Source organism: Physcomitrium patens, chromosome 24, assembly GCF_059467195.1.
Source record: "Physcomitrium patens ecotype Gransden chromosome 24, ASM5946719v1, whole genome shotgun sequence".
NCBI classification, from domain to species: domain Eukaryota; kingdom Viridiplantae; phylum Streptophyta; class Bryopsida; order Funariales; family Funariaceae; genus Physcomitrium; species Physcomitrium patens.
In genome coordinates, this window is record NC_143433.1 from 9,763,613 (window position 1) to 9,785,453 (window position 21,841).

At 39.6% G+C, this 21,841-nt stretch overlaps 4 protein-coding genes across 12 annotated transcripts; 2 read left to right on the forward strand and 2 right to left on the reverse strand.

Annotated features, from left to right (window-relative positions):
• Positions 1–821: 821 nt before the first annotated feature.
• On the forward strand, positions 822–6,200 carry LOC112276602 (MLO-like protein 13). Its single transcript, XM_024508058.3, has 16 exons — positions 822–1,158; positions 1,483–1,540; positions 1,681–1,874; positions 2,075–2,191; positions 2,297–2,360; positions 2,483–2,613; positions 2,731–2,805; positions 2,979–3,064; positions 3,301–3,350; positions 3,557–3,597; positions 3,725–3,961; positions 4,187–4,222; positions 4,402–4,469; positions 4,704–4,764; positions 5,007–5,217; positions 5,701–6,200. The coding sequence occupies exons 1-16, from the start codon at positions 1,030–1,032 to the stop codon at positions 5,892–5,894; spliced, it is 1,752 nt and encodes a 583-aa protein (XP_024363826.1). The 5' UTR covers positions 822–1,029; the 3' UTR covers positions 5,895–6,200.
• Positions 6,201–7,198: 998 nt separating this feature from the next.
• Positions 7,199–9,495, reverse strand: LOC112276605 (eukaryotic translation initiation factor 6-2). Its single transcript, XM_024508065.3, has 6 exons — positions 9,325–9,495; positions 8,786–8,882; positions 8,382–8,512; positions 7,987–8,117; positions 7,702–7,812; positions 7,199–7,575 (listed from the first exon to the last, which is right to left on the reverse strand). Exons 1-6 carry the CDS (start codon positions 9,332–9,334, stop codon positions 7,318–7,320), a joined length of 738 nt encoding a protein of 245 aa, XP_024363833.1. The 5' UTR covers positions 9,335–9,495; the 3' UTR covers positions 7,199–7,317.
• Positions 9,496–9,767: 272 nt separating this feature from the next.
• LOC112276606 (DNA-directed RNA polymerases II, IV and V subunit 12) lies at positions 9,768–11,011 on the forward strand. Of its 4 annotated transcripts, none has more exons than XM_024508066.3 (3): positions 9,768–9,902; positions 10,314–10,406; positions 10,592–11,011. In XM_024508066.3, exons 1-3 carry the CDS (start codon positions 9,848–9,850, stop codon positions 10,669–10,671), a joined length of 228 nt encoding a protein of 75 aa, XP_024363834.1. In that variant the 5' UTR covers positions 9,768–9,847; the 3' UTR covers positions 10,672–11,011. The 4 variants fall into 4 exon arrangements, with proteins under 4 accessions (XP_024363834.1, XP_073386959.1, XP_073386958.1 ...); XM_073530858.2 differs by having other exon boundaries at positions 10,606–11,011; XM_073530857.2 differs by having other exon boundaries at positions 10,622–11,011.
• A 277-nt stretch (positions 11,012–11,288) lies between these two features.
• LOC112276603 (EH domain-containing protein 1) lies at positions 11,289–17,327 on the reverse strand. 6 transcript variants are annotated; one of them, XM_024508061.3, is made up of 16 exons: positions 17,107–17,327; positions 16,481–16,630; positions 16,084–16,163; positions 15,753–15,821; positions 15,349–15,406; positions 15,047–15,099; positions 14,787–14,838; positions 14,590–14,642; positions 14,289–14,405; positions 14,023–14,175; positions 13,502–13,630; positions 12,966–13,217; positions 12,647–12,726; positions 12,197–12,323; positions 11,920–12,063; positions 11,289–11,759 (listed from the first exon to the last, which is right to left on the reverse strand). In XM_024508061.3, exons 2-16 carry the CDS (start codon positions 16,557–16,559, stop codon positions 11,571–11,573), a joined length of 1,635 nt encoding a protein of 544 aa, XP_024363829.1. In that variant the 5' UTR covers positions 16,560–16,630; positions 17,107–17,327; the 3' UTR covers positions 11,289–11,570. The 6 variants fall into 6 exon arrangements, with proteins under 6 accessions (XP_024363829.1, XP_024363827.1, XP_024363831.1 ...); XM_024508059.3 differs by having other exon boundaries at positions 16,481–16,676; XM_024508063.3 differs by having other exon boundaries at positions 17,134–17,319.
• Positions 17,328–21,841: the final 4,514 nt, after the last annotated feature.

A 21,841-nucleotide genomic window follows, 5' to 3' on the forward strand; every position in this document is an offset into this window, starting at 1 on the left:
AAGGGTGGAGACCTTGCAGAGTAAGCCCTGACAAAGTGGGAATGAACAGCTTTGAATAAATAGGCATTTAAAAACGTAAACTTTTTTTTATGTTTGCAAAGTTTCAGGACTCTTTTTTGAACAATAAACACTAAAAAAATGTAAATAGTAATATAAGTGTTTATTGTATTAATCAAATAAATAAACAACACGAAAAATTAATATTTTAATTATTTAAAGAAAATTAATGAGATCATTTTGTTAGTAATATTTTACAAACAGAAAATATAAAATCAAATCACTATTACTTCTAATAAATAATTGCAACTGACGAAACAATGATTGTACATTACAATCATTGTTTAGTCACTTTTTGCACCTTGAACAAAACTTGTTTTAAGAAATAATAATAATGTGGACCAATTGTATTTTGACACCAATGTAATATGCACCAATTATACTTATACACCAACTAACCGTGGATTAAATTAACATATGTATATATATACATATATATTCCTCAGGTCGTATAAATAAAAACATTAGCGTGTCACGTGGAAGGCCAAGAGTGAGTGCACATTGTCACGCTTACTTGAAACTTGAGCAGTTCTCTGAGAAGGCGCCACTTGGCAGGTAATGTCACGTCGGCATCACGAGAAGGCTTTCAAGCACGAGTGTCCTCGCCACGTCAGCCGAAACCTCCGCCACGTCACTCACCGACAAGGAGGGAAAGGCGCCATATTTTTTCTAGGCTCCCACGATTAGATTATTCCTCACTTTCGGGTTTTGAGTCTACAATTCTGTTGCCCGCTGTTTGAGGACACATTCACGAGCTTCTCCTTTTCATTGGTTTTCTTTTTCTGGGATGTTCTTTAGCTTCGCGACTGATGGCAAGGTTTGCAGTTGCCGAAGACCAGTTCAGTGAGCTTTCACGAGGAAGTAGACCTCTCAAATTGCGCTTCAAGCTTTTTTGTCTGTCAGATGGGTAGAGCTTCTCGGTCAGTTTAGGCGTGTTTTTGAGGAGATCGGGTGAGGTGAAGTGGGGAGGCGATGGCGGGAGGAGGCGAAGGGTCGCAGAAGTCGTTGGAGCAGACACCGACATGGGCCGTGGCGGCAGTATGTACCGTGTTCGTGATAGCATCTCTTCTGGTTGAACGAGGAATCCACAAGCTCGGAAAGGTACTCTATGTGCGCGTAGGTTCGCCGCGCTGAGCTGGTTCGCCATCCTCAAAACTGTGATATGTGTCCACTCCATGTGATCCCGCGTTGTCCGCACCAGGGTTTCTCACATTGTTTTCTGTACTTCGCCACCGGTTTAAGCAGAGTCTAATCCTCTTTTTGCATTTTCACGACTCTGCGAAATGAATCTGAGTACAGAAATCATTACAGTATTTTACCAGTATTGCTTTGAAACAGTAGTGCCTGAAAGAGCTGAATCCAAAATCGCCATAGCTGTACTGTCTCGCTGATGGTTTCTCGTACACTTTTGTGGTTTCTGTGCAGTATTTCAAACGAGCCCAGAGAAAGGAATTATTCCACACGCTCCAGCAGATTAAGAATGGTAAGATTTCGCTCAGTTTAAAAATTACGAAGACTGGACTTGAGGTAGAATCATACGCGCAAGACATCAAGATCAAGACACGACTCTCCACTGAACGATGATCTAAGGTCGTAAATGAATGTGGTGCACTGATGTTGCAGAATTGATGCTGCTGGGATTCATTTCCCTGTTGCTTACAGTCTTTCAGAACAAGGTAGCCTCCATTTGTATGCCGGAGAGGTTCGGCCACAGAATGCTGCCGTGCCCATACGTACCACCTGCGAGTGAAGCTTCAGTTGCAGCTCGTCGGCGATTGTTTGCAACAGAGGCTACTGCTACAACTGGATGCAAAGCGGTAAGTGTTCCAAGTTTGTTTTGCTACCAAGTTTCTATAGAATGGTCTCAGATCCAGATGGATGCAAGAGAGCTATGTGGAAGATAATTGGGCTGTGCTCGTTGTCATTTTGCCAAAGGAATTTGTTTCTATTGGATTTTTAAACAATTGTGTCTTGAGATGCCAGATCTTTGCTGAACTTGGGGGTTCGATTGTTGCAGGGCTATGTGCCAGTGATTTCTGTGGAGGGTCTCCACCAGCTCCACATATTCATCTTCATCTTGGCTGTCGTTCATGTCTGTTACAGCTGCCTTACTGTTCTAGTTGGCTTGTTGCAAGTAAGTGAAGTCAAAACACTTGTCTTTTCCCGTTTTTTTGAAGCCATTCAGGTTCTGTTAGGTTGGAAAGTGGGCGTTTCTGTTGACGCTTTGGTATGGAACCAGGTGCACAGTTGGAAGAAGTGGGAGATTCAAGCTCACAGTGAGGGAGATGCAGCTTTAAACGCAGGCATGTCACTTACTCATCTTCTTCTTCTTCCTGCCGCTGGGTCAAGAGTGATGGGTGAGTGGCATTTTTAGTGTATTGAAATTTAAGAGAAGTCTCAAGGAACGGCGTTTGGTTGTGGGCAGCCTTGAAGCCGGACCATCACGGAAGGCATGAGCATCTTTTGAAGGCTCATGGTACAAACTTTGCTGAAAGTCGAGTGAAATACAGATTTCTGCACCAGTCGATAACTGGTCTAAACCTCGACAGTTACATTGTAAGTTTGATTCAAGAAGTTTCTCTCCTCCTACTAAGGCTCACAGGATATATTATTATTTTTTCACTTTCAAACGAGTTAAAGGAGATTGACGAAGCCTTGTGAACAAATGTGCAGTACAGTTTTTTTCGGCAATTTGGAAAGCCCATCTATCGAACAGATTATTTTTGTCTGCGTGTGGGCTTCATTACAGTAAGTCATGCTCTTTCTTCCAACACCTGACTACAGGATTGCGTGCTTGGCCGCCTAGGTGCATGCGAGGAATATGCTTGTTTTTGAAGAACACTGCTTTTGTTATAATTCAGTGCAGCTCTCAACTTTTCTTCCCGCGTATCTGACGATTACATGTCGTATTTTGGCATCAGAAGCACAATCTCTCTCCAGATTACGATTTTTATCACTACATCCGACGAGCTATGGAAGAGGACTTCAAACGCGTGGTTGGCATTAGGTGTGAATATATCTCTGTATTTAGTTAGTTAACGGTCGTAGGTGTAAGTGTTGCCCCTGTGGCTACTCAATAACTGCAGAACTCGTAATTATGCTTTTTCCTTCATATTCACATTCATGTGGATGTGATCTTATCTCAAGCTAATGTTTCTATTATCTTCGAATCATTGTTGGTGTGTCCTTTAATGAGACGTTTGGTTCCTCAAACCGGTTAAGCACGATTTTGTGTGATGGCAGTGCTTTCCTCTGGGCAATCGTCTGCATATTCCTATTAACAGATCTGAATGGTTTGTTCTATCCGTCTTTTAGAAAAGATACTTTTAACACCTTATTTTGAAACTAAATATAAATATTAACAATGTAAGTGTTTAGTAATTGTTTGCATTCATGCAGTGCAAATGTGCACATCTTCTATTTTGTCCGTGCCAGCAACATTTTATTTCTTTCTTCTTTTTTCCTTTTTAATTGTTTTTTGGGGGGAGGGCGATTGCAGGCTGGTACACCTACTTCTGGATAGCATTCATACCCACAATTGTGAGCTTCTTTAACATTTCATTTGAAGGCAAACTGTCGATGCTTGGTTGTGTGGCATGGGATCGATCAGGCACCTCATACTTCTGCAAATGTAGGTTTTAGCCTCAACTGTGGTTTGTGATTGCAGTTGGTCTTGATTGTGGGAGCGAAGCTTCAGCATATCATTATCAGTTTAGCAATTGAAGTGAGAGGAGGTGTGGACAAAATAACGATTACAGATCCAGATCAGCTCGATGACGGTTTTAAGAAAGCAGAGAAACCGAAAGTGGCAGCATTAATCGAACCCACGAAACCCCGAGATGACTTATTTTGGTTTAAAAGGCCTCACGTCCTGGTCAAACTGATCCACTTCATTCTCTTCCAGGTATTCGATGCTACTCATCTTGCAAGTAAGACTCCACCGGTAGTTTTTAGAAGGTAGGTTACTCTCATGTTAAATTTTTCTTTGTCAGCACACAGAGCATTGTCAAAAAATAAAGAATGTGTCCTAGTTCAGGTATGTATCCCAGACATTGGCTAAGCATTCTTCTGTACTGATTTGAGTTTGAGATACCAGCTCAATAATGTGTTTTTCACTTGTGTGCTACAGAATGCTTTTGAGTTGGCTTTCTTCTTCTGGGCAATGGTAATGAAACCTACACTCATTTCCTGTATTTGCTACACTTTGTAAGTAGGCATGAATGATACCACATGTAAATTTTTCTAATTTGTTGCATTTTGAGTAGTAGAGAATTAAAAGGTAGTATTTTCCCAGCTATTTCCTTGCTCTTTTTATCTATCTATTGAAGACTTGGTGCGCTGCAGTTTACATATGGAATTGACTCCTGTCTTGTTGGGAAAAGATGGATGATCCTTGTCCGGCTTGGGATGGGGTATGTTCCGAACAGCCTTGAAATTATGGGTGTATGTGCTAGTCAGTTGTCTAGTTATGAATACAACAGCACAGAATCGAATTTTGTCGCAATAAAAACTATTTCTGCTACACTGTATATTACTTTGCTGTGACAGGTCACTTCTATTTTTGCACAGGGAAGTTTTTCCGTTTCTTTTTTTCTTTTTTTCTTTTTTTCTTTAATTTATTTGGCTAATGTTTCGGTACTGCTCAGGGTTTTTGTGCAAATTCTGTGTAGCGCCAGTACTTTGCCTCTGTACGCCCTAGTGAGCCAGGTAAGTTATCTGAAATGAATGAGACCATTGCAATGTGAAAATCAAGGGCTTGAAGGAGACCCATGATGCGATTTGTAAAAAGCCATCTTATTGATTCTGTTGCTCGTCACCTCTCTCTTCGCGCTATTCGCGCGATAATCTTAGCTTCGCTTCGTACGATTGTAGATACAACCTGTCTGAAATAACCAAATAATTCTGCATTCTTTAATTTCCGGAACTAAAAACTTCATGTCTTGGCACAGATGGGATCCTCTATCAAGTTTGACCCTGACTGGCGTGAACGACCCGACAAGGCCAACAAAGGGAACCAAAAGCTTAATGGAAAAGCACGCCATTTGGCTGGAATCTTAGGCGTCGATAAGGAAGTGAACAGGAAGGATCGAGCTGTGGACATTGAGCTTCCTATTCATCGTGGTGCTAATAATATGCATCCTTATCCTCATCCTGATCAAGGTAATCAATCAATCAATCAACCCCAAACTCTTGTGGCAGTGAGGACATGCAACCCCATGGTTCAGTTTTTTTTAATGATCTTCACTTTCTTTGCTCTTTGTAACAAACCAAACAAATTTTGTGGATCCTTCTGCTGACGCTATTTAAAAGTGTGCAGTAGCTGTTTGTTGATAGAAGTGTATGAATTTGTCTGTGCGTCGAGTCACTAGAGGCTCACTCACAGACGGCACTTCCAGATTAAGAACATGAATCTGAATGCAAACTAAATGTAGACATAGATAGTGCATGTGTGATTTTGAGATAGTGAAAACCAACTTTGCTTTATATTTACAGTTCAAAATGAGTATATTCTGTGTTAGTTTCTAGATATCCGTTGATTCTGGGTTTCCTCAACCTCAGTTTTGAAGATACAAATGATTTGCTCTTGAGCTCGATCTCTTCGTTCTGTAGCTGTTGACTGATCTAGTGCAGTTCTTTTCTCAGGTGGTTCCAATGCCATGGAGATTGATGAAGCACCAATGCCAATCCTGCCAAAATCTGCTGATCCTCGAAACAATCCAAGCTCTGAACGGGAGACAGATTCAGAAAAACTTTCTCCAGCCAACGTTTTCAAACTTGCTGCTGAAAAAGAGAAGCTGAAAAAATCTAGAAGTGAACAAAAAGACGATATACCTTAAAATGTTAGCTTAATTTGAAGAATTTTAAGTGCTCATTTTCCATATTCTCTTTTTAGGATACTTTGTGCGCTAGTTGCACTTGAACTTAGGGTGATTTATAGAAAAAAGAAATTAATTAATTAAATGAAGAATTCATAAAATGTACACATTATGTACAAAAAATAAAATAGGTTTTGAATTTAAACAATGAAACATATAAATGTCGATTTACATAAGTTTGTGTTTTTTAAACTCTGAGTTTTTAAACTTTTAATAAAAATATTTAAAATGTAATTAAATTTTTTCCAATCTATTATTTTCAAGTAATCTAATTGTGTAAGCTACTCAAATAGCTTGAACTTACTAAAAATAATCGTACTAAATTTATATGAGAAATAACATTCAATAATATGAAATAATGTAATGCAAATTGACAAATTAATTCTATATTCTTTTCATTGAATACACATTTTAAAAAATTATGTTTTGAAAAAAAAAATGTTAATTTTTTAGAATTCATGAACATCAATATGAAAATATATTAAATCAATATGAATATATATGTAATTTTTTTTAGACTTATCTAACTGTAGATTTTTCTTATTATTTTCAAAAGTAAATGGTTTTATTTCTATAGTTATTAACATGGATAATTGAATTAACACCGCATATAATAGCTTTGATGACACACTCTTTGCTCATAGACTTGTTATCAATTTGTATGCTACAAGAATGATTTCCGTCAAAAAAAGGATTAGATAATATGTATCAGACATAACATTATTCTTTTATTATTTGTGAGTAAGTACACTAACCTATATATGTGTATATATACATGTATATTCACATTTCATCGATATACCAAGATTGTTCCATTTCAATTTAAGTTTAATGTAGAACGGTATTCCTGTTAAAATCAACATAGATTTGTAGTATTTACTTGCCATCATTCTGTAGAAAGTGGTGACAATAAAATCTCACACTGTTCAAGACTACGTAAAATTAGTTTGCGTGATGTTGGACGTATTCGAGAGGCCATCTACAATTTGATGCAAAGATTCCGTTTTTTTCCATATATATATATATATATATATATATATAACCAAGCAACCCTGTTGTCCAATTATCATGGAAGATGTAAAGAGGTGCTGCATGTTAAATATCAAAACTGAAAGGGGCAGGCATGCTAATGAAAGAAAAGGTATTGGATAAAGTTTTGAAACTATCCAGACTGACACTGTTTGAAAAGATTAATTTCGTCAAGTAGGTTGTGCACTCATACGGCATAAGCGAAAGTTGTAAGTGTAAACAATATAACAAGAATCTCAGAGCAAGTGGGCGTCCTTTTCCCTTGGATATATGCAGGGCACAAGAAATTCTGATTCGAAAGTGACACAGAAAAAGTATGCAGTACACGTGATAAAAAATAAAGAGGAAGGCGACCTCATGACATGGTATCAATGAGAGAGGCCCGCATTTCGTTGACGATGTTACTGGGCTGAGCATCACGGAGTTTAAACACACTCTCTATCACCGATAGTTCAGTGGCTGTTGTGTCCAGTCCACAAAAAGCAGTCCAGTCATTTACTACCAACCCGGCTCCAATGACTTCGCTTCCTCTATTCACAGTACCAGCTACAAGTGGAACTTGTAATAGTGATGACAATTCGTCCAAATCTTCAATTGAGGTATGAGGATGCACCTGCCAATTTGACGATGCATTAGCTTCTGAACAGAGCGTTCATCTTCAAAATTTATCTGAGACAAATCTTGATCATCAACTAGACGGACGAACTAGGCATCGGAGAATTCAGATATCAGTGCTTACCAATCCGCCACGATTAGTGAATTGACTGTAGCTTCCTACAAGGATGTTTCCTGCTATAGTTTGCCTGAATACCTCAACTCCCAAAACGTCAGCTACAAGTTCTTCGGTTTCCTGTGCACCGAATGCAACACCCGGTCACTTGAGGAAAAACAATTCAAACGGAAGAAAGCTAATCATGAACAAACCGCAGCACAGCAAGGCGATGCATTATATATTTTAACCTTTTAATTGTGCTTTCAGCGTAGAAACTTGAGCTGGCCTATCAAAAACAAATTGAGTACATACCCTATCGAGGTCGGTATGAATGAGCGACACATAATCGTTACATGCGATACAATTGCCAAGGGCCGAAAGGCGCTCGTCTACTCTTTGAACCACAACTTTGTCTGGTAAACAATTCCTTATGTGCAAAAGCTCTGGCGTGATGACACAGCACAACTATCAACATTAATGTACTTAGTCGCCCTCACACACCAGCATCAAAACAGAAGACGTGCATGCGGGACTCAACATTGCACAGCGATTCTGATGTATTGAATAGAGTTGAGAAATGACCGTAAAATATTATTACTAAAAACAACAAAATAAAATAAAATAAAAAGTTCAAAAACTCTAAAATTGCGAATTTCGCTTAATATTCGTACCATACACAACAATAGATCAACAACTGAAGGTTGTACCTTGATCAGTAGTTGCTTGAGGAAGAAGAAGGCCATTCTTGTTACCAACACACATACGGCCAATCACTCGGGTACCCGCGATAGAAGCCTTCACCACAGGAATAACATCTTGTAACTCTGCCTCAAATGTGCTGCATAAATCGAAGTAAAATCCATGAGCTAATATTTTATGCGTTGTACAAGGTGTATGAATTGTTAAATCCTCAGAATACATTCACATTGACAAATAACACAGGCATACGGACCTGAACTACATGGACATTCATTTCAGTCGGCCAGCAAGAAACCTGTAGAAAGAGAACCTCACTTAAAAAACGATAAAATCCAGCTACTTGACCATCAACAACAGAAAGAATTATAGGATACTATAAAAAATACATCAGTAAAAGATAAGTCGATGACACCTGTAAAAGTTCTCGGAACCCCCAATCGCAACGAGGCAGTAAGCATTGGTGAGCTTTGAAAATACTCCAATTTCATTACTGTTCTCAAACTGGGCCCCTGCACACCGTAACAAACATATCAAAAGACTGCTCGCCACAGAAAAATATCCATGACCTTAAACAGACTGCATCCCCTAACTGAGAAATCACAGGTACACGAAGAGAAGACAAAAATTCCGTCACAACAAAGTACACAACTCCACACATACAGTCCTATTTACACTACCAAGATTCCATTCACAAACCTTCAACCGAAAAACCTTGCAACACAACTTAACCCAAACTACAGAAACCAAAACGTTGGCTAAAATGCAGAATATCATCAGCTAGGTGTCGCAGCCCAGCCTACGAAAACCGTGCCGCCGTTCCAACCACTAGACACCACACTGGCAAGTTCACAACTCCAAGAATCTCTATCTCCTACCCAAAACACCAATCTAAAAACCCATAAACCCTTCCAACAATCAACCGCCTAATCCACAGGTTGAAGCATCTCTTACTGGTAGCCATCTTGAACTAACAGCCGACAACCAGGCTGCGAATCTCACTCTCAGCTGCCCTTACGCAACCACTTACGCAACACTGTAAAACGAATTTCGACAGCTCGCCTACGCAGACTCGCCAAGTTAGGGAGCGAATTCAAAGGGGGATTATTTGCTTGGTTGCGAGCAGAATCAGAGTATAGGTTTAGGGTTTGGATCATGACAATAAGTATGTTACCCAAGCCTCCTTCCTTGTTCCCCACGTGTTCCCTCCCCCTGCCCATTTTTTTCTTGCAGCCCACGCAACTATGACTTTACTTTTCCGGACTGTTCCCACGTTCTCTAAGATCGTTTTAATTCCCTTGTGCGTGCACAGACGTTCACTTAAGCTCCCGAATGCTTTCAATAGGTCTAAAACCCTAACGCTACCACGCTCGACCATTAGGCTCGTTTTCGTCGTCTCTCTCCCATCGAGGTTGCGAATTTTGGACCCCCTTGGGAAATTTTCGGTTGTGCCCAGGCGACGTTATTGTTTGTTGCGATGGACGGTAGCATGTCTGCTCCCCCTCCCGAGCCTGTCACCTACCTTTGTGGTGGTTAGTGCTTCTCTTCTTTCTCTTGTGTTTCGGGTTTCCATACGCGGTTCGTGGAGTAGAGAGAGCCCTGTCTATCGTGCGTTGGTCTTACATCCTGGTGTTTAGTGTTCAAGGAGAATGTATAATGGTAGGGAAGGCTTTAGTTTGTTGCCACAGCTCTAAGGCAAGGCATTCTTAGTTGTTAGTCGGTCACTTCCTTTTCTTGACCAGTTGGATTATGTGAGGGGAGTACGTCGCCTTCAAATTTTGAAACTGAATTTCTATAACCGTAATAGCGAGTCATGCTTGTGGAGCAAAGTAGGCATCATTCTCGCATGATTTCTGTCTGTACTGAACGACGAGAGTTTAGCATTAGGTTGTGGTCTGTTTGTATGTTTGAATTAATTTTCCTGGTTGTCTGTATTTTTACAGACTGTGGAGCAGACAATACCTTGAAACCTGGGGATGTGATCCAGTGTCGGGAGTGTGGTTATCGCATCCTTTACAAGAAGAGGACAAGGCGCAGTGAGTCCCTGTCCCAACTTAAATGCCTAATTTTCAGAGGAATAATGCTTGTTCGGTCATATGTTTGATTGTAATTTTGCTGAATTCATTGAGCATTTCGATGCACGAAGGAGTCCCTTTCTTGTTCTAACTTCTTAACCTCCTGCCATCTTGTGAAGTCTAAGTCCCTGATTACTCGTTTCAAGCTTTTTATGTCCAGCATTTGGGTGGAACAGCTCATCATCGTCTACTTAACTTTGCAGTTGTCCAATTTGAGGCTCGCTGAAGAGAGTTCCAGCTCTAGTTGAAGCAAAATCTGTTTCCTGAGTGGAATCTGATGTCAACCGCCTCCTTTCGCAATGAAAAGAGGGCTTTTGGATTGCTTACGGACAATTTCGACTTAGTTTGACAGATATTAGGATGTGGAATTTTAGGCACCTGTATTTCAACATGTGCTCTTAAATCCGGCAGGTTGCTACATAGGTGTATTATTAGTAATTAAAGCTAAAAGAAAATATGACGCGAACATTATAGGCACTGTGATCGTTATTTATCCTCCGTCTCTCTACTATCTTGCCTTTTTGGTAGATTATTGGAATTTGAAAAATGCGTATGTTTACAAATAACTGAAGGTATCGTTGTATTTCTAACATTCACATTTTGGTCCATTCAATGAGAAAGAAAGTTAATTCTTACCACACGTCCCCTCTTGTAAATAGAGCTTTTAAAAATCACACCGCTTTCAGACGCATCGGCTGGTTAAAATTCTGTTAATCAAACGTCTATGTATACACATGGAGAGAAGGTCGCATTCAAATTTGACTGGGAATTGATTACACCTGTTAAATCATAAGTGTACGTGTCTGTTAATCAGAAGTCGTAGTACTACACGTGGTCGGAAAATTTCAGTACAGCGCAATAATAATAATCTCAGAGTAAATAAAGTACATATATCGAGACAAATATAAATCTGTACCTAACGTGAATAGAGCAGAAAACAGAAAGTTTCCACTACTCCTCCACAGTGTACGGGCCACAAGAGTGCAAAAAGTCATGACAACTTGATAACTATGAGTCACATGTTGGAGGTGCTAATTCCTGTCCTAAGTTCGCTTTAGTCAGTGCAGTTCATTGATGAATATTGAACTCTAAATCTTGAAGCAGAAAAATACAATCTCGGAGCAGCTAATTTTCGTAGGGATTACGGAACTTCTTGAGCAACTCTGGAATATCATAACCCAGCATATCGTCAATTGTTTGCAACATCTTTGGTTTCAATTTCTCGAATTTGTCGAAATTATATCCAGCTAGTCTTTCCCTGTAATGTTCCACGCTTGGAAAATCACCAGCTGGTAGATGGAATTCTCTTTGAACCTGTATGTTACATAACAGAATTGAGATTCAGAGGCTCTGGACCAAACAGAGAAGTAATGCAATGTAATGTAATGTAATACTGCTTCTTTACCAGTGCTTCGCAGGTAAACGAAATCGATACAGTCTGAAAAATTGCTCATCGTACGAAGTAAACACTCACCTTGCCAAATTCGTCTTCCAAGTTGTCAATCAAGCGTTGTTGAGCTTTGACCTTGCCTATCATGGCAGGCATTTCTTTTTTCAGTTGGCCTATTATATAAGCATGAATCTTGGCTTGTCTTGCCCTCTTCACAAATTCATTAATCTGGAGCACAACAATCCCATTAAGTCAGGACGTTTCCAATCCCAAAGAACAAAAATAGCTGACAATACTGATCAGAAATAATTTTCTTCGTTAAAAAAGCAGAAGTTCATAGAACTCAAATGCCCGGGCGTACCCTCCGATCACATGCCTTCCGTGGAATGTCCTTTAAGTCCGCTAAGAGATCTTCCTGTTCTTTTTCAAATAAATCTTTTCCAATTGGCCCTACCTTATCCTCATCAATAGGTCGGTCATTGAAAGACCTGTGACAAGCGTAAGAAAATAATGAGGTCCTGATACTGTTGTTTGAGCTACCAAGAAAACAACCCTTGAAAGCATTTCACTAACAGTGCAAACAATGAAGGAACCGGGATCTTAGACAGGAGGATCCAGGATAATTCACTAACGACAGCCAAATTTTTCTATAGCACAGTCCTGATATTCAATCTACCAAGCCTAACCTTGCTATGTAGAGATAGTCGGTAGAAAGTCGTCGGCCCACAACGTTTCATTAGTAATCATTTTTTGGCAAGCTCATGAAGCTGGTCAATATATAGGTTTAGAAGAGAAAAGTCAGCAGACGCACCCAATGTAAACACGATTAACTTCGGGTGTGTTGAGCACCTTGCCCAAAGACCACATAAGAGCTCCATAAACTCTCATCAGCTGTGAAACAACTCATGGTATTAGTCCTTTGAAGAAAATAGGAATTTAACATTAATGAAGAGAAAGAGAAAGAACAATCACGAAACCATCTGCATTACAATCCAAGTCCTGAAATAGGAACCTAAATTTGTGAGCTTACTGTACGGGTCACGTATAAAATAATAAATTCGGTATCTAAACGACATAATGAAGTTCTTAAATACAGTAAATCTCAGTTCAGGACTAAAAGATCACTAAACCTGTTGGGTGTCGACTTGGTCAGCCTTATTCAGGACGATGCGTATTTTATCATCATGGCCACGCAGAGAAGTGATGACCCTCTTGAACTCGTCACTGATATCCAACTTGTGAGGGTCAAAAAGAAGCAAGATGAGGTCACATTTCGATGCAAACCATTCTGTCACTCCTGTGAAGTCATAACTCCTTTGGGTTCTTTGCTTTTCTCCAGAAAGCACTCCTGGTGTGTCCACAAACGTAATGTGATCCAATAACTGTACCAAAGAGACCACGTTATTGTAGTTAGCGGCCCGGCCAGAATATCAACGGCTAAAAGTTTTCTGGTTGACGGAAAGAACGAACGCAGATGCGTGTTTCGAAATCATCGATCACCGGTAGTTATCACATTACGCTCATAACCCAAAAAACAAATCATACTTCAATTGGAAACAACGCCAGAACTTTTCAATAAAATGTTGCAGAACAATATGAACGCAGCTAGGCTCTATATTATTATGTCACGCATATCTTAGTAATAGTTCAGGAGCTGGTAACCTACAGGATGTGGCATTTGTGAACATTCAAACTTCGCAAGAAAAGCCTGGCCAAATTTAGTGAGACCACTGAAAGGCATATCTGCCTGTACTGCAATAGTGTTACCAGGCACGTTTCGCTCATCAGCTCCTCCCTGGACAAGCACAAGCACAAGCTCACATTCACAACCGTTTTGTTAAGTCCTGACGAACCCAGAAGCCCACAAGCAGGAGAGCTTGCGTACCAGGTCCAGTAAACTATGAGACAATGATTTGCATGAAATCAGGAACGAAAAGGCATGTATAAAATCCTTTACACAACTATTTGAGTAGCTAGTGAGGTGATACTATTTATATGTTAGTACATGGTAGAGAAAATTCATTTAGGTGTCCTCTGCAAATATATTTGTATGTACAAGAGAGAGAGAGAGAGAGAGAGAGAGAGAGAGAGAGAGAGAGAGAGAGAGAGAGAGACGTGGTTGCTTCAAACTGTACTGTCAACTCAAGATTGTGAAGTACGCAAATTTATAGGAGAAGAAACACTAACCATGACGACAACAAATCGATCAGTTGTAGGCTCAGGCCCAATGTGAGCCCCGGGATAACTGCTTCGAAGCAAGTGCTTAATGAAAGTGGTTTTGCCCGTTGAGTATTGACCCAGAAGCATCACCTGAGGCTTTGCATCGAAATCACTATCCGTCTGCAAGCCAAGAGCAATCGCAAAATCAGTCATATTCTTTATGACTAACAACACACAAACAATTTCATCAATGTCTGAAGGAGAATATCAGAAAAGTGTACTTGAAGTACTACCAGTATGGGAGATACGAAATCGTTGAAGCGGTAGGCAACTTCTAGAGGCTTCAGTTTCTCAAGATACAGCTTCTTCAAGCCGTCCACAATTGAAGTAACTGCTATCGCTGAGAGGGTCTGCCATCCAATGCCATGCAGCAGTATTAATCTCAAATACTAAACGTAGATGACCACAATTTAATAGAATACCACGATATCCCTAATGGGCACACAATGCATTATCGTCACATGCAGTTCAGATCGACACATTCATTTTGTTTACACATTTCGCCAATTCTACTCAACAACCGACGCTTCTTACCTTTCGTGGGGGCTTCGGGGCAAACCAGGACGTCTGTCGCTGTGGTGGAGACCCTGTCAAAGTATGACCATACGAATAATTATTTAATTGGAGACAAATATTCAAATTGTAAATTTATTCACTCTTAGATTGATGTACTCAGTTATACGTTTGCATCACCTCAGAATTATGTACCAAGGAGAGATTTGAAAACTAACCATTGCTATGCAGAGAGTCGTTCGAGGCTGGCGAAGTACGTTGATTACCCTTCTATAAAATACGGAGGAAAAGAAGATTCAGTAAGGTACCAACCGATATATGATACCATTACCAACATTGTGTAATTAGGTTGAGGATTTCTTGCAACTAAAATAAATAAAAAGATCTACCACTCGTAAAAGATGACCAAACCAAGATCCACGTGAGCTGCATTACAGAGGACAAAAACTAAAATCACAACACTAAGAATGAAACATACCAGAATTAATTCTTCCAGTCCAGTCATGGTGGGTGGACTGATATTCTCCAAATCTACAAGAAATAAAATATTTCCAACCATCAAAACATTCTCTAAGGATCTAGGAAGAGGATCGTAAAATGCACATTTCACAATGGAGCCACTAAACGATTGGGATGATAATTTTCTACACGCAAAGCTAGAGCTGACAATCGCATTACAAGGGTCATGCGAATCCCTTAAACCCATGTATACATTGAGAACGTTAGCGCTAACTTGGGTCAGTAGCACATTGCAACACTTACAAACGAATGGAGAATTACCGGAATTCTTAAGAATGTCAGGGTTGATATCCTTTCCTAACTGGGCGAGTGAGATAACCTGCAAACCCGGACCACATGTTAGACAGCGAGCATTATAAGCAAAAACATGAAACATATAATTTGGATAATAAACCTGTTCATTAAGGTCAAGGGAGAAGCAGCAATTCTAGGGACGGAACGGTCATATGGTAGCTAATGTGATTGTGTAATTCCTGAACACTTGCCTTCCTTTCTAATGTCTAAACACAATATGCTTCATAACATAATGCTTAGGGTACGAACAAACTTAGCAAGCAAAACCTCAAGGACACGTATCCTACATCTGCAAAAAGAAATCAAGTCCTGAGTACTACATCCGTCATAGACTTGTCCTGACCTGCGCTACAACATTTACGACAACTCACCTGCATTGCAGAAACGAACTCTTTGAAGCCAAGAAACCCTTGTCGCTTCTCATCGGCAATAGCCCACACCTGGATCAGACAACCAAAAGAGATTACAAGTTGTCATGCGATAGAAAGTCCAGCTAGAGTATACCCTGTTAGAACATTCCGACAACTCAAACGAACAGGATCTGACAGAATAAGGAGATCGTTTGAAATGAAAACTAGCTACAAAATTCGAAACCTATCTCAGCAACAGCGCCTATTTCCCATTTTCCTTCCTAGAGAGGTAGTTTCCGACTTTGTAAAAGGCTCAAAGAAATTTGACACGAAGATCATTCGGAGCAAATACCTGTTTCAATTCAGCCCTCGGCAACTCAGAGATAGAGAAGAATTTTACTGCGTCATTGCCAGTAAGACGTCCGTCGCCATCTGTGAGCTCAAGAAAGACAATTTTCTAATTATCTGCAGTGTATTTGTACTGATGGCGAAGTGAAACCAAGATCACCCTCACTACTCTCTGTCTCTCACACTGAAAAATAAAGCTTGGCAAACAATTCAAAATACTATATAGCCGTGGACCTATCCAGCAGTACTATCCTCATTTGCTTGACAAAGAAACAATAGTAACGGGCGGTACAGTTTCCGATCAATTCAATCGAGTATAAAGGGCACATCGTGTGTCCACTTGCAGCCACCAAAGCAGTAGCGCGCTAGGCGGTAACTGGAGGCAGAACGAGCATGCTAACCTGTATCAGCGTACTCGAACCATTTTCTGTAAGCTTGCTCATCCTGTTTCGTACCAACTCGGCTGGAAAGTATCTCCATGTCTCTTTGCTTAAGAGTAATCCGGAAGCCTTGAACAGCTGGCGATCAAAAAAACTCGATGTGCATTGCCGCTGACCGCCAACAAAACGAGAAAAGACTGACAGATGTTGCGTTAAACTGTAAGCATGTAGAAGCAAAGAATCCAATACACTCCAGTCAGACACAATAATCTAGGGCACTACCAACCTAAATGGCCGCCGACAGACCTCAAGAGAGCAAAGACACGCTCGATCGAGGTAGTCGCAAGGCTGAGGATCTGAAACCAAACTCCCCAACAAAAGGAAAGAAAGAAACTCAACTCCCAGGAAATGACATAGAAGTTACAATAAACGAGGCACTTGAAGAAAGACCAAGCCAAAACAGCTAACGCCACTCTCTGACCAAACCATCATGTCCCCAAAGAAGACAGTAAAATGAAAAGAAGGAAAAAAAGAGAAGAAAAGAATTCAAACATGAAGCACACCCGTAAAATAAGCCTAAAACCACAATGCCAAACTAACAGCTCGTCTTCGGCAAGTAAACATTGGAGAACATCATAAAGCCCTACCCAGTGAACAAGCAACGGCGAGCGTACCGAACACCCTCGATCTTGACAACAATCTTTATTTCACGAACTAAGTGACCATAGATCTCATGAGCGTGTCGCTGGATCGCTGCTTCGGGGCGCCCGGAGAGGCTAGAGAATCGGCAAATCGGAGCAAATGTCTAAGCGGTATGACAATGCGACAGTGTCGTTGAGCGGCAGCAGAAAAGCAGGAGAGACAAGCAACGGAAACGAACTACTATTCAAATTACAAACATCTGGTCTTCATTGGAACTGGGACTCGGTGGTCCCACATGGGGTTCATCCAAAGGAGCCCGATCTCATGGACCTTCTTCCTTCATCCATTTTCATCTGGTGCATCACCTCCGACAAGCTTTGTCGACGCTGTGCACGCATTCCGTAGACACTGAATTCATTTTGTACTGAATTCATCCCCTGGGCACGCCCTTTGGTAACGATGTGAATCCTGTTCTTTCGGTTATTTCTATCCCGTTGTGGCTGAGAGAATGATCCTAGGGTTACGAATTGGCTTTTTCGCGACAAGTGCTCTTTGCGATTTGATATGCTCGGTTACACGAAATGTGAATCAGAGTGCGCTGCCACTGCAACGTCTGCATGCGAGGGATGGGGTTTTGAACTTCGAGCTGTTGAGTTTAGGGGTTTTGGGATGACGTGAGGAGAGTGAGACTAATCGCTCTCTGCTGATCTTACAAGGAGAATCTCTTCATTAGGGTTCTGATTCTTTTACATGTCATCGAACTGCGGCTTAAATCAATCACTCAGGAATTTCCGTGATACAGTTAAGTGACATGACCACATTTGAAGGTGTGGGGCCAGTTTTTGGACCACCCTAGCGTTGCTCTTGATCATCTTCCTTCTCTCGCGATCGACTACACAGCGATCACCTTCTGATCAAGCTTACGCACTTCCAAGTCCATAGGTGAAATTCTGACATGAGTACCGAGTATTCCGAATGCACAACACACACCCGTACCCTTGATTTTATATAACCCTCGCCATGTTGTTCATTCCAAGTTCAATCCGTGCGCCCATCCATGGCCTGTCCGATTAACCGGTCTAGCAATTGACGTTTTTACCATTCGATCACCGTATTTTCTTCATCGACTCTCCCAATTACAAGTTGTTCAAGATCGAGCTCAGTCCTATCTAGCTATTTGGCGCTTTCGAAACCCCGATCCGCAATCTGGAGAGCGGTTCATTCATCTCATTTTCTCAGCTTTTCAATTCGAAGAGCCCCGCGAAACCCTAAAATTCCTCACTCTAATGAACCTGGGTTCTGTTCCTCTCAATGCCTCAAGGTGTTGATATAAACGTTGTTAGTTGGCAGGATGTTCCGACGCATGCTTGAGCTGCATTTGCGTTGGACGATTGGCCGAGTTAGCATCAAAATACCTTAAACCACCGACTTAGTAATTTTGACACGGTTTAAGGTATTTTGACGTCACAAGTATTTCAATGCTCTATTCCGTTGTGCCAACAACCTTAAGAAATGAGAATAATATTCAACATGTAAACAAATTGTGGATTGATTTTCTATAAAAGGAATACCCATGTTATAAGAAATAGACGGTATTCTTCTTAGACTTGTGTTCATATTTTTAATTGATATTTTTATCATGGTTACGTGATGGGAACGTCAATTGCATGTGCGTGATTCTTGTAGCAAATGTATGACTAATTAAAAACCAAAGAAAATGCTTATAAAATAGTTAAGATTCTATGTATGTTTGTGGAATCAATAATGTCTTGGTTTTAGATGTTCATATTATATTTATACATACATACATACATACATACATACATACACACATTTGTAGTCACTTGATGTAATTAATCTTTTTTCTTTTTGTAAATAACACAGACTCAAAAATAGCATAAATTTTAGATTATTTTTAAAATATTTACAATGACTCAAAATGTGTGTGTATTCACATTCAATGGCAAGACAGATGCCCATTAAATAATCTAAGATTGTAGGAGTTATATACTTTTTTAAACTCTTTCTTTTCTTTTTCTTTTCTTTTTTAATAACATGAAAAGCACCACTTCTGACGTCTTCCCTTTTCTTTTTTTAGACTTTGTGTTGCTTTATATTGTATTATTTTAAGATTTTCCTAAGTGTTTCTTCTAATCCATTCTCCAAGATGTTTGTAGATTTTGGTGCTTTCTAAATTTTATTAGTTGGTGTGGTTAAGAGCGTTTTTTATTCAGTGGAATAGGGTTTTCTTTTACTATTAATCATTGCATTTTGTGTTGATATTAAGATTTGACATTTTATAAAATAAAATAGAAACCAACTTTTCAAAACATATATCTTGGAAAGGTCTGCAATAACTTTCATTTGAGAAGAACTATTTGTTGCACTGGTGTTTGAAATAACTTTTTTCAAAATTTAAACATTTAAACAAACATGCTTAGCATTCATTTTTATGTTATAAAAATAAATCCAAGTTTCAATATCCAAAAAAAAAAAAAAAAAAAAAAAAAAAGTTATCTGAGATAAGTCGTTTTTACTTTTCTTTTTCTTTTTAACTAAGAGAAAGTTTATTTCCAAAATGGTTTTCATACAGATACATTATATTGCACCATACTGTCATGTTTACCAAACTAATAAATGCTGGAATTGAAGCTTTTTTTTTCTTTTTTTATTTTATTTTCAGTTGTGTATTCATTTACCAAATGGTCTACAAATAATGATAGTGAAATTTTACCACAATAATAAAATCGCCCAATACTGAAGAACAGCATGGGGTTCTCGTGGGTTTTTGGGCCTGCGTGCTGTGCCGATTACTGGAACACATTGAAGTCAGTTCCTGAGGCTGTCGTTAGTTGGTGAGCAACTAAATTGCTCTGCGCTGCACTAATCAGTCTCGTTAAAATGGGGATAGACTGAGTGGAATCTAGGGCAACGAAAAGTGGAACAGAGAAAAACGAAAATAGAAAGACAGAAAATATTTATCACTGCCACCTTCAATTTTTATTGGGTAAGAGAAGGTGTATACGAGACTTGTTGAGTGGAAAAAGAAAAGAAAGAAACCAGGAGGAGCAATCGTTTCATTAATTGGTTCTTAAATTTGAAATGGACTGGTGATATGAACAAAAAACAAACCGTAAAAAACTTCATCAATTACAGTGTAGATAGAATACTTGTAGTGGTAATTTGATGTTCCAATAAGGCTCCAGTTGGAACATAAAATTAACTGATGAACTTAACTGAAGAACACCCTTGATTAGACAAATAAAGAGAGCAGTAAACATGTTCACTTAAACACACACTCACTATTCCAACACAATCATCGAATCATTAGTCAGAGCCGCACTCTTGGGGACTTGCAGGCAGGCAGGGAGGGAGGGAGGGAGAGAGGGAGGGCGGTGGTGACGATGATGGGGATGGAATTGAAAGCTGGGTTTAAGGAGAAGGGTTCCGTTGGCGGCTGCCATATCCGTCGTAGCCTCGATGATTTGGCGGAGATATGGTGGATCTACTTCGGTGTAGGCAACTACGGATTTAATGGGGCTCCGTCTGCACAGAGTGAAACTGGCTGGCTGGCTGGCTTCGCAGGAGCCACAACAGTCTGAAGATGAAGAAGAATGTTTCCAAGCTTGTTTGGAGCTCCACCGTCATTGCCTTCCTCGCAAGGCTCTCTGATGAGGCTACGAGGGCTCCAAGCTCAATTTTGGACCTACGTTCGAGTCACGGCTTTAGGCCCTCGTTCCCTAAACCCTAAGCCCTAAAAATCTCACGGTGAAATTGATCAGGGTGGACCCCATTCCCGGAGGCCAGTATTGAATTCGTGCATGAGTGACAATTTCCACAGTGAAGTTACAGTTGAAGGATGAATGAAATAATACGGGTTTTGGACGGATTGGGACGGATGAGAAACAGTCGGTTCAACTGAATTTTGGACTATGTGGTGTCATTGAGATCCTTTAGGGGCCCATCCTCGCAATTTGTTTTACGTTGGGTCAAATTTTGTAATTTTGGATCATTGTGGGTCGTGCATCTATACATTAGAGTGTCGCTAAAATTTGAACTTTTGAAAGTGTAGATTAAAGTGAAATATGTGTAAATGTGTTATAAACTAATTTGATAAACTTACAAATAGTAATGATAATGTTGAATCAAATGAGTTTGTTATTGTGTGTGCATATATGTACACACACATTTGGCATAGTAATTTGAAAAATAGACGTGAATTTATAATATGAACCTATCATAGTTTTATACTTATCTTGTTTGTTGATGTTCTTCAGTAGCACACACATCATTTACATACTGTAGTGTACACAAAGATAATTTTAATATATATATTAAATGGCTTCTGGTATACTATTCACCTACAATATTGTTGCAACCTTTGATAGTATTATTGTTAAAGTTTTAGCAGTTATCATTCACATCTCATGTCTTTGTAAGATCATCATTCAATAAAAAATTAAAAAATTACAATAATTTACAAATATAAATATGAAAATTACCAACTTAAGACAGTATATTTTTCCCACCACTTAAATGATCCCATGGTTCCTCATGGTCATTGAGTGGTTGCTTTTGATACAACAACAACCAAGTGGAGATAATCTAGAATATGGTACAGTATTAATCGAAGAATCATTTAAAAGTGATAAACCATACATAAATACATGAACATACACACAGGTTTAAATGAATATAAAATGTAAGTATATTTCCTTAAATCAATATTTAGATAGGCAT

What these genes read in the sequence shown, in the direction of transcription:
- LOC112276602 (XM_024508058.3), top strand. Translation starts at nt 1,030, where the DNA reads ATGGCGGGAGGAGGCGAAGGGTCGCAGAAGTCGTTGGAGCAGACACCG. An exon ending in TAAACCTCGACAGTTACATT is followed by an intron (nt 2,614 to 2,730) that starts GTAAGTTTGATT and finishes ACAAATGTGCAG; the next exon opens with TACAGTTTTTTTCGGCAATT. An exon ending in CCTATTAACAGATCTGAATG is followed by an intron (nt 3,351 to 3,556) that starts GTTTGTTCTATC and finishes GGGCGATTGCAG; the next exon opens with GCTGGTACACCTACTTCTGG.
- LOC112276605 (XM_024508065.3), bottom strand. An exon ending in GGTTCCGAGAACTTTTACAG is followed by an intron (nt 8,513 to 8,785) that starts GTGTCATCGACT and finishes CGATTTATGCAG; the next exon opens with CACATTTGAGGCAGAGTTAC. An exon ending in TTCATACCGACCTCGATAGG is followed by an intron (nt 7,813 to 7,986) that starts GTATGTACTCAA and finishes TTCGGTGCACAG; the next exon opens with GAAACCGAAGAACTTGTAGC.
- LOC112276606 (XM_024508066.3), top strand. Translation starts at nt 9,848, where the DNA reads ATGGACGGTAGCATGTCTGCTCCCCCTCCCGAGCCTGTCACCTACCTT. An exon ending in TGTCACCTACCTTTGTGGTG is followed by an intron (nt 9,903 to 10,313) that starts GTTAGTGCTTCT and finishes GTATTTTTACAG; the next exon opens with ACTGTGGAGCAGACAATACC. An exon ending in CAAGAAGAGGACAAGGCGCA is followed by an intron (nt 10,407 to 10,591) that starts GTGAGTCCCTGT and finishes ACTCGTTTCAAG; the next exon opens with CTTTTTATGTCCAGCATTTG.
- LOC112276603 (XM_024508061.3), bottom strand. Translation starts at nt 16,559, where the DNA reads ATGGAGATACTTTCCAGCCGAGTTGGTACGAAACAGGATGAGCAAGCT. An exon ending in GTTCACAAATGCCACATCCT is followed by an intron (nt 13,218 to 13,501) that starts GTAGGTTACCAG and finishes TCTTTGGTACAG; the next exon opens with TTATTGGATCACATTACGTT. An exon ending in ACCAAGTCGACACCCAACAG is followed by an intron (nt 12,727 to 12,965) that starts GTTTAGTGATCT and finishes GTTGTTTCACAG; the next exon opens with CTGATGAGAGTTTATGGAGC.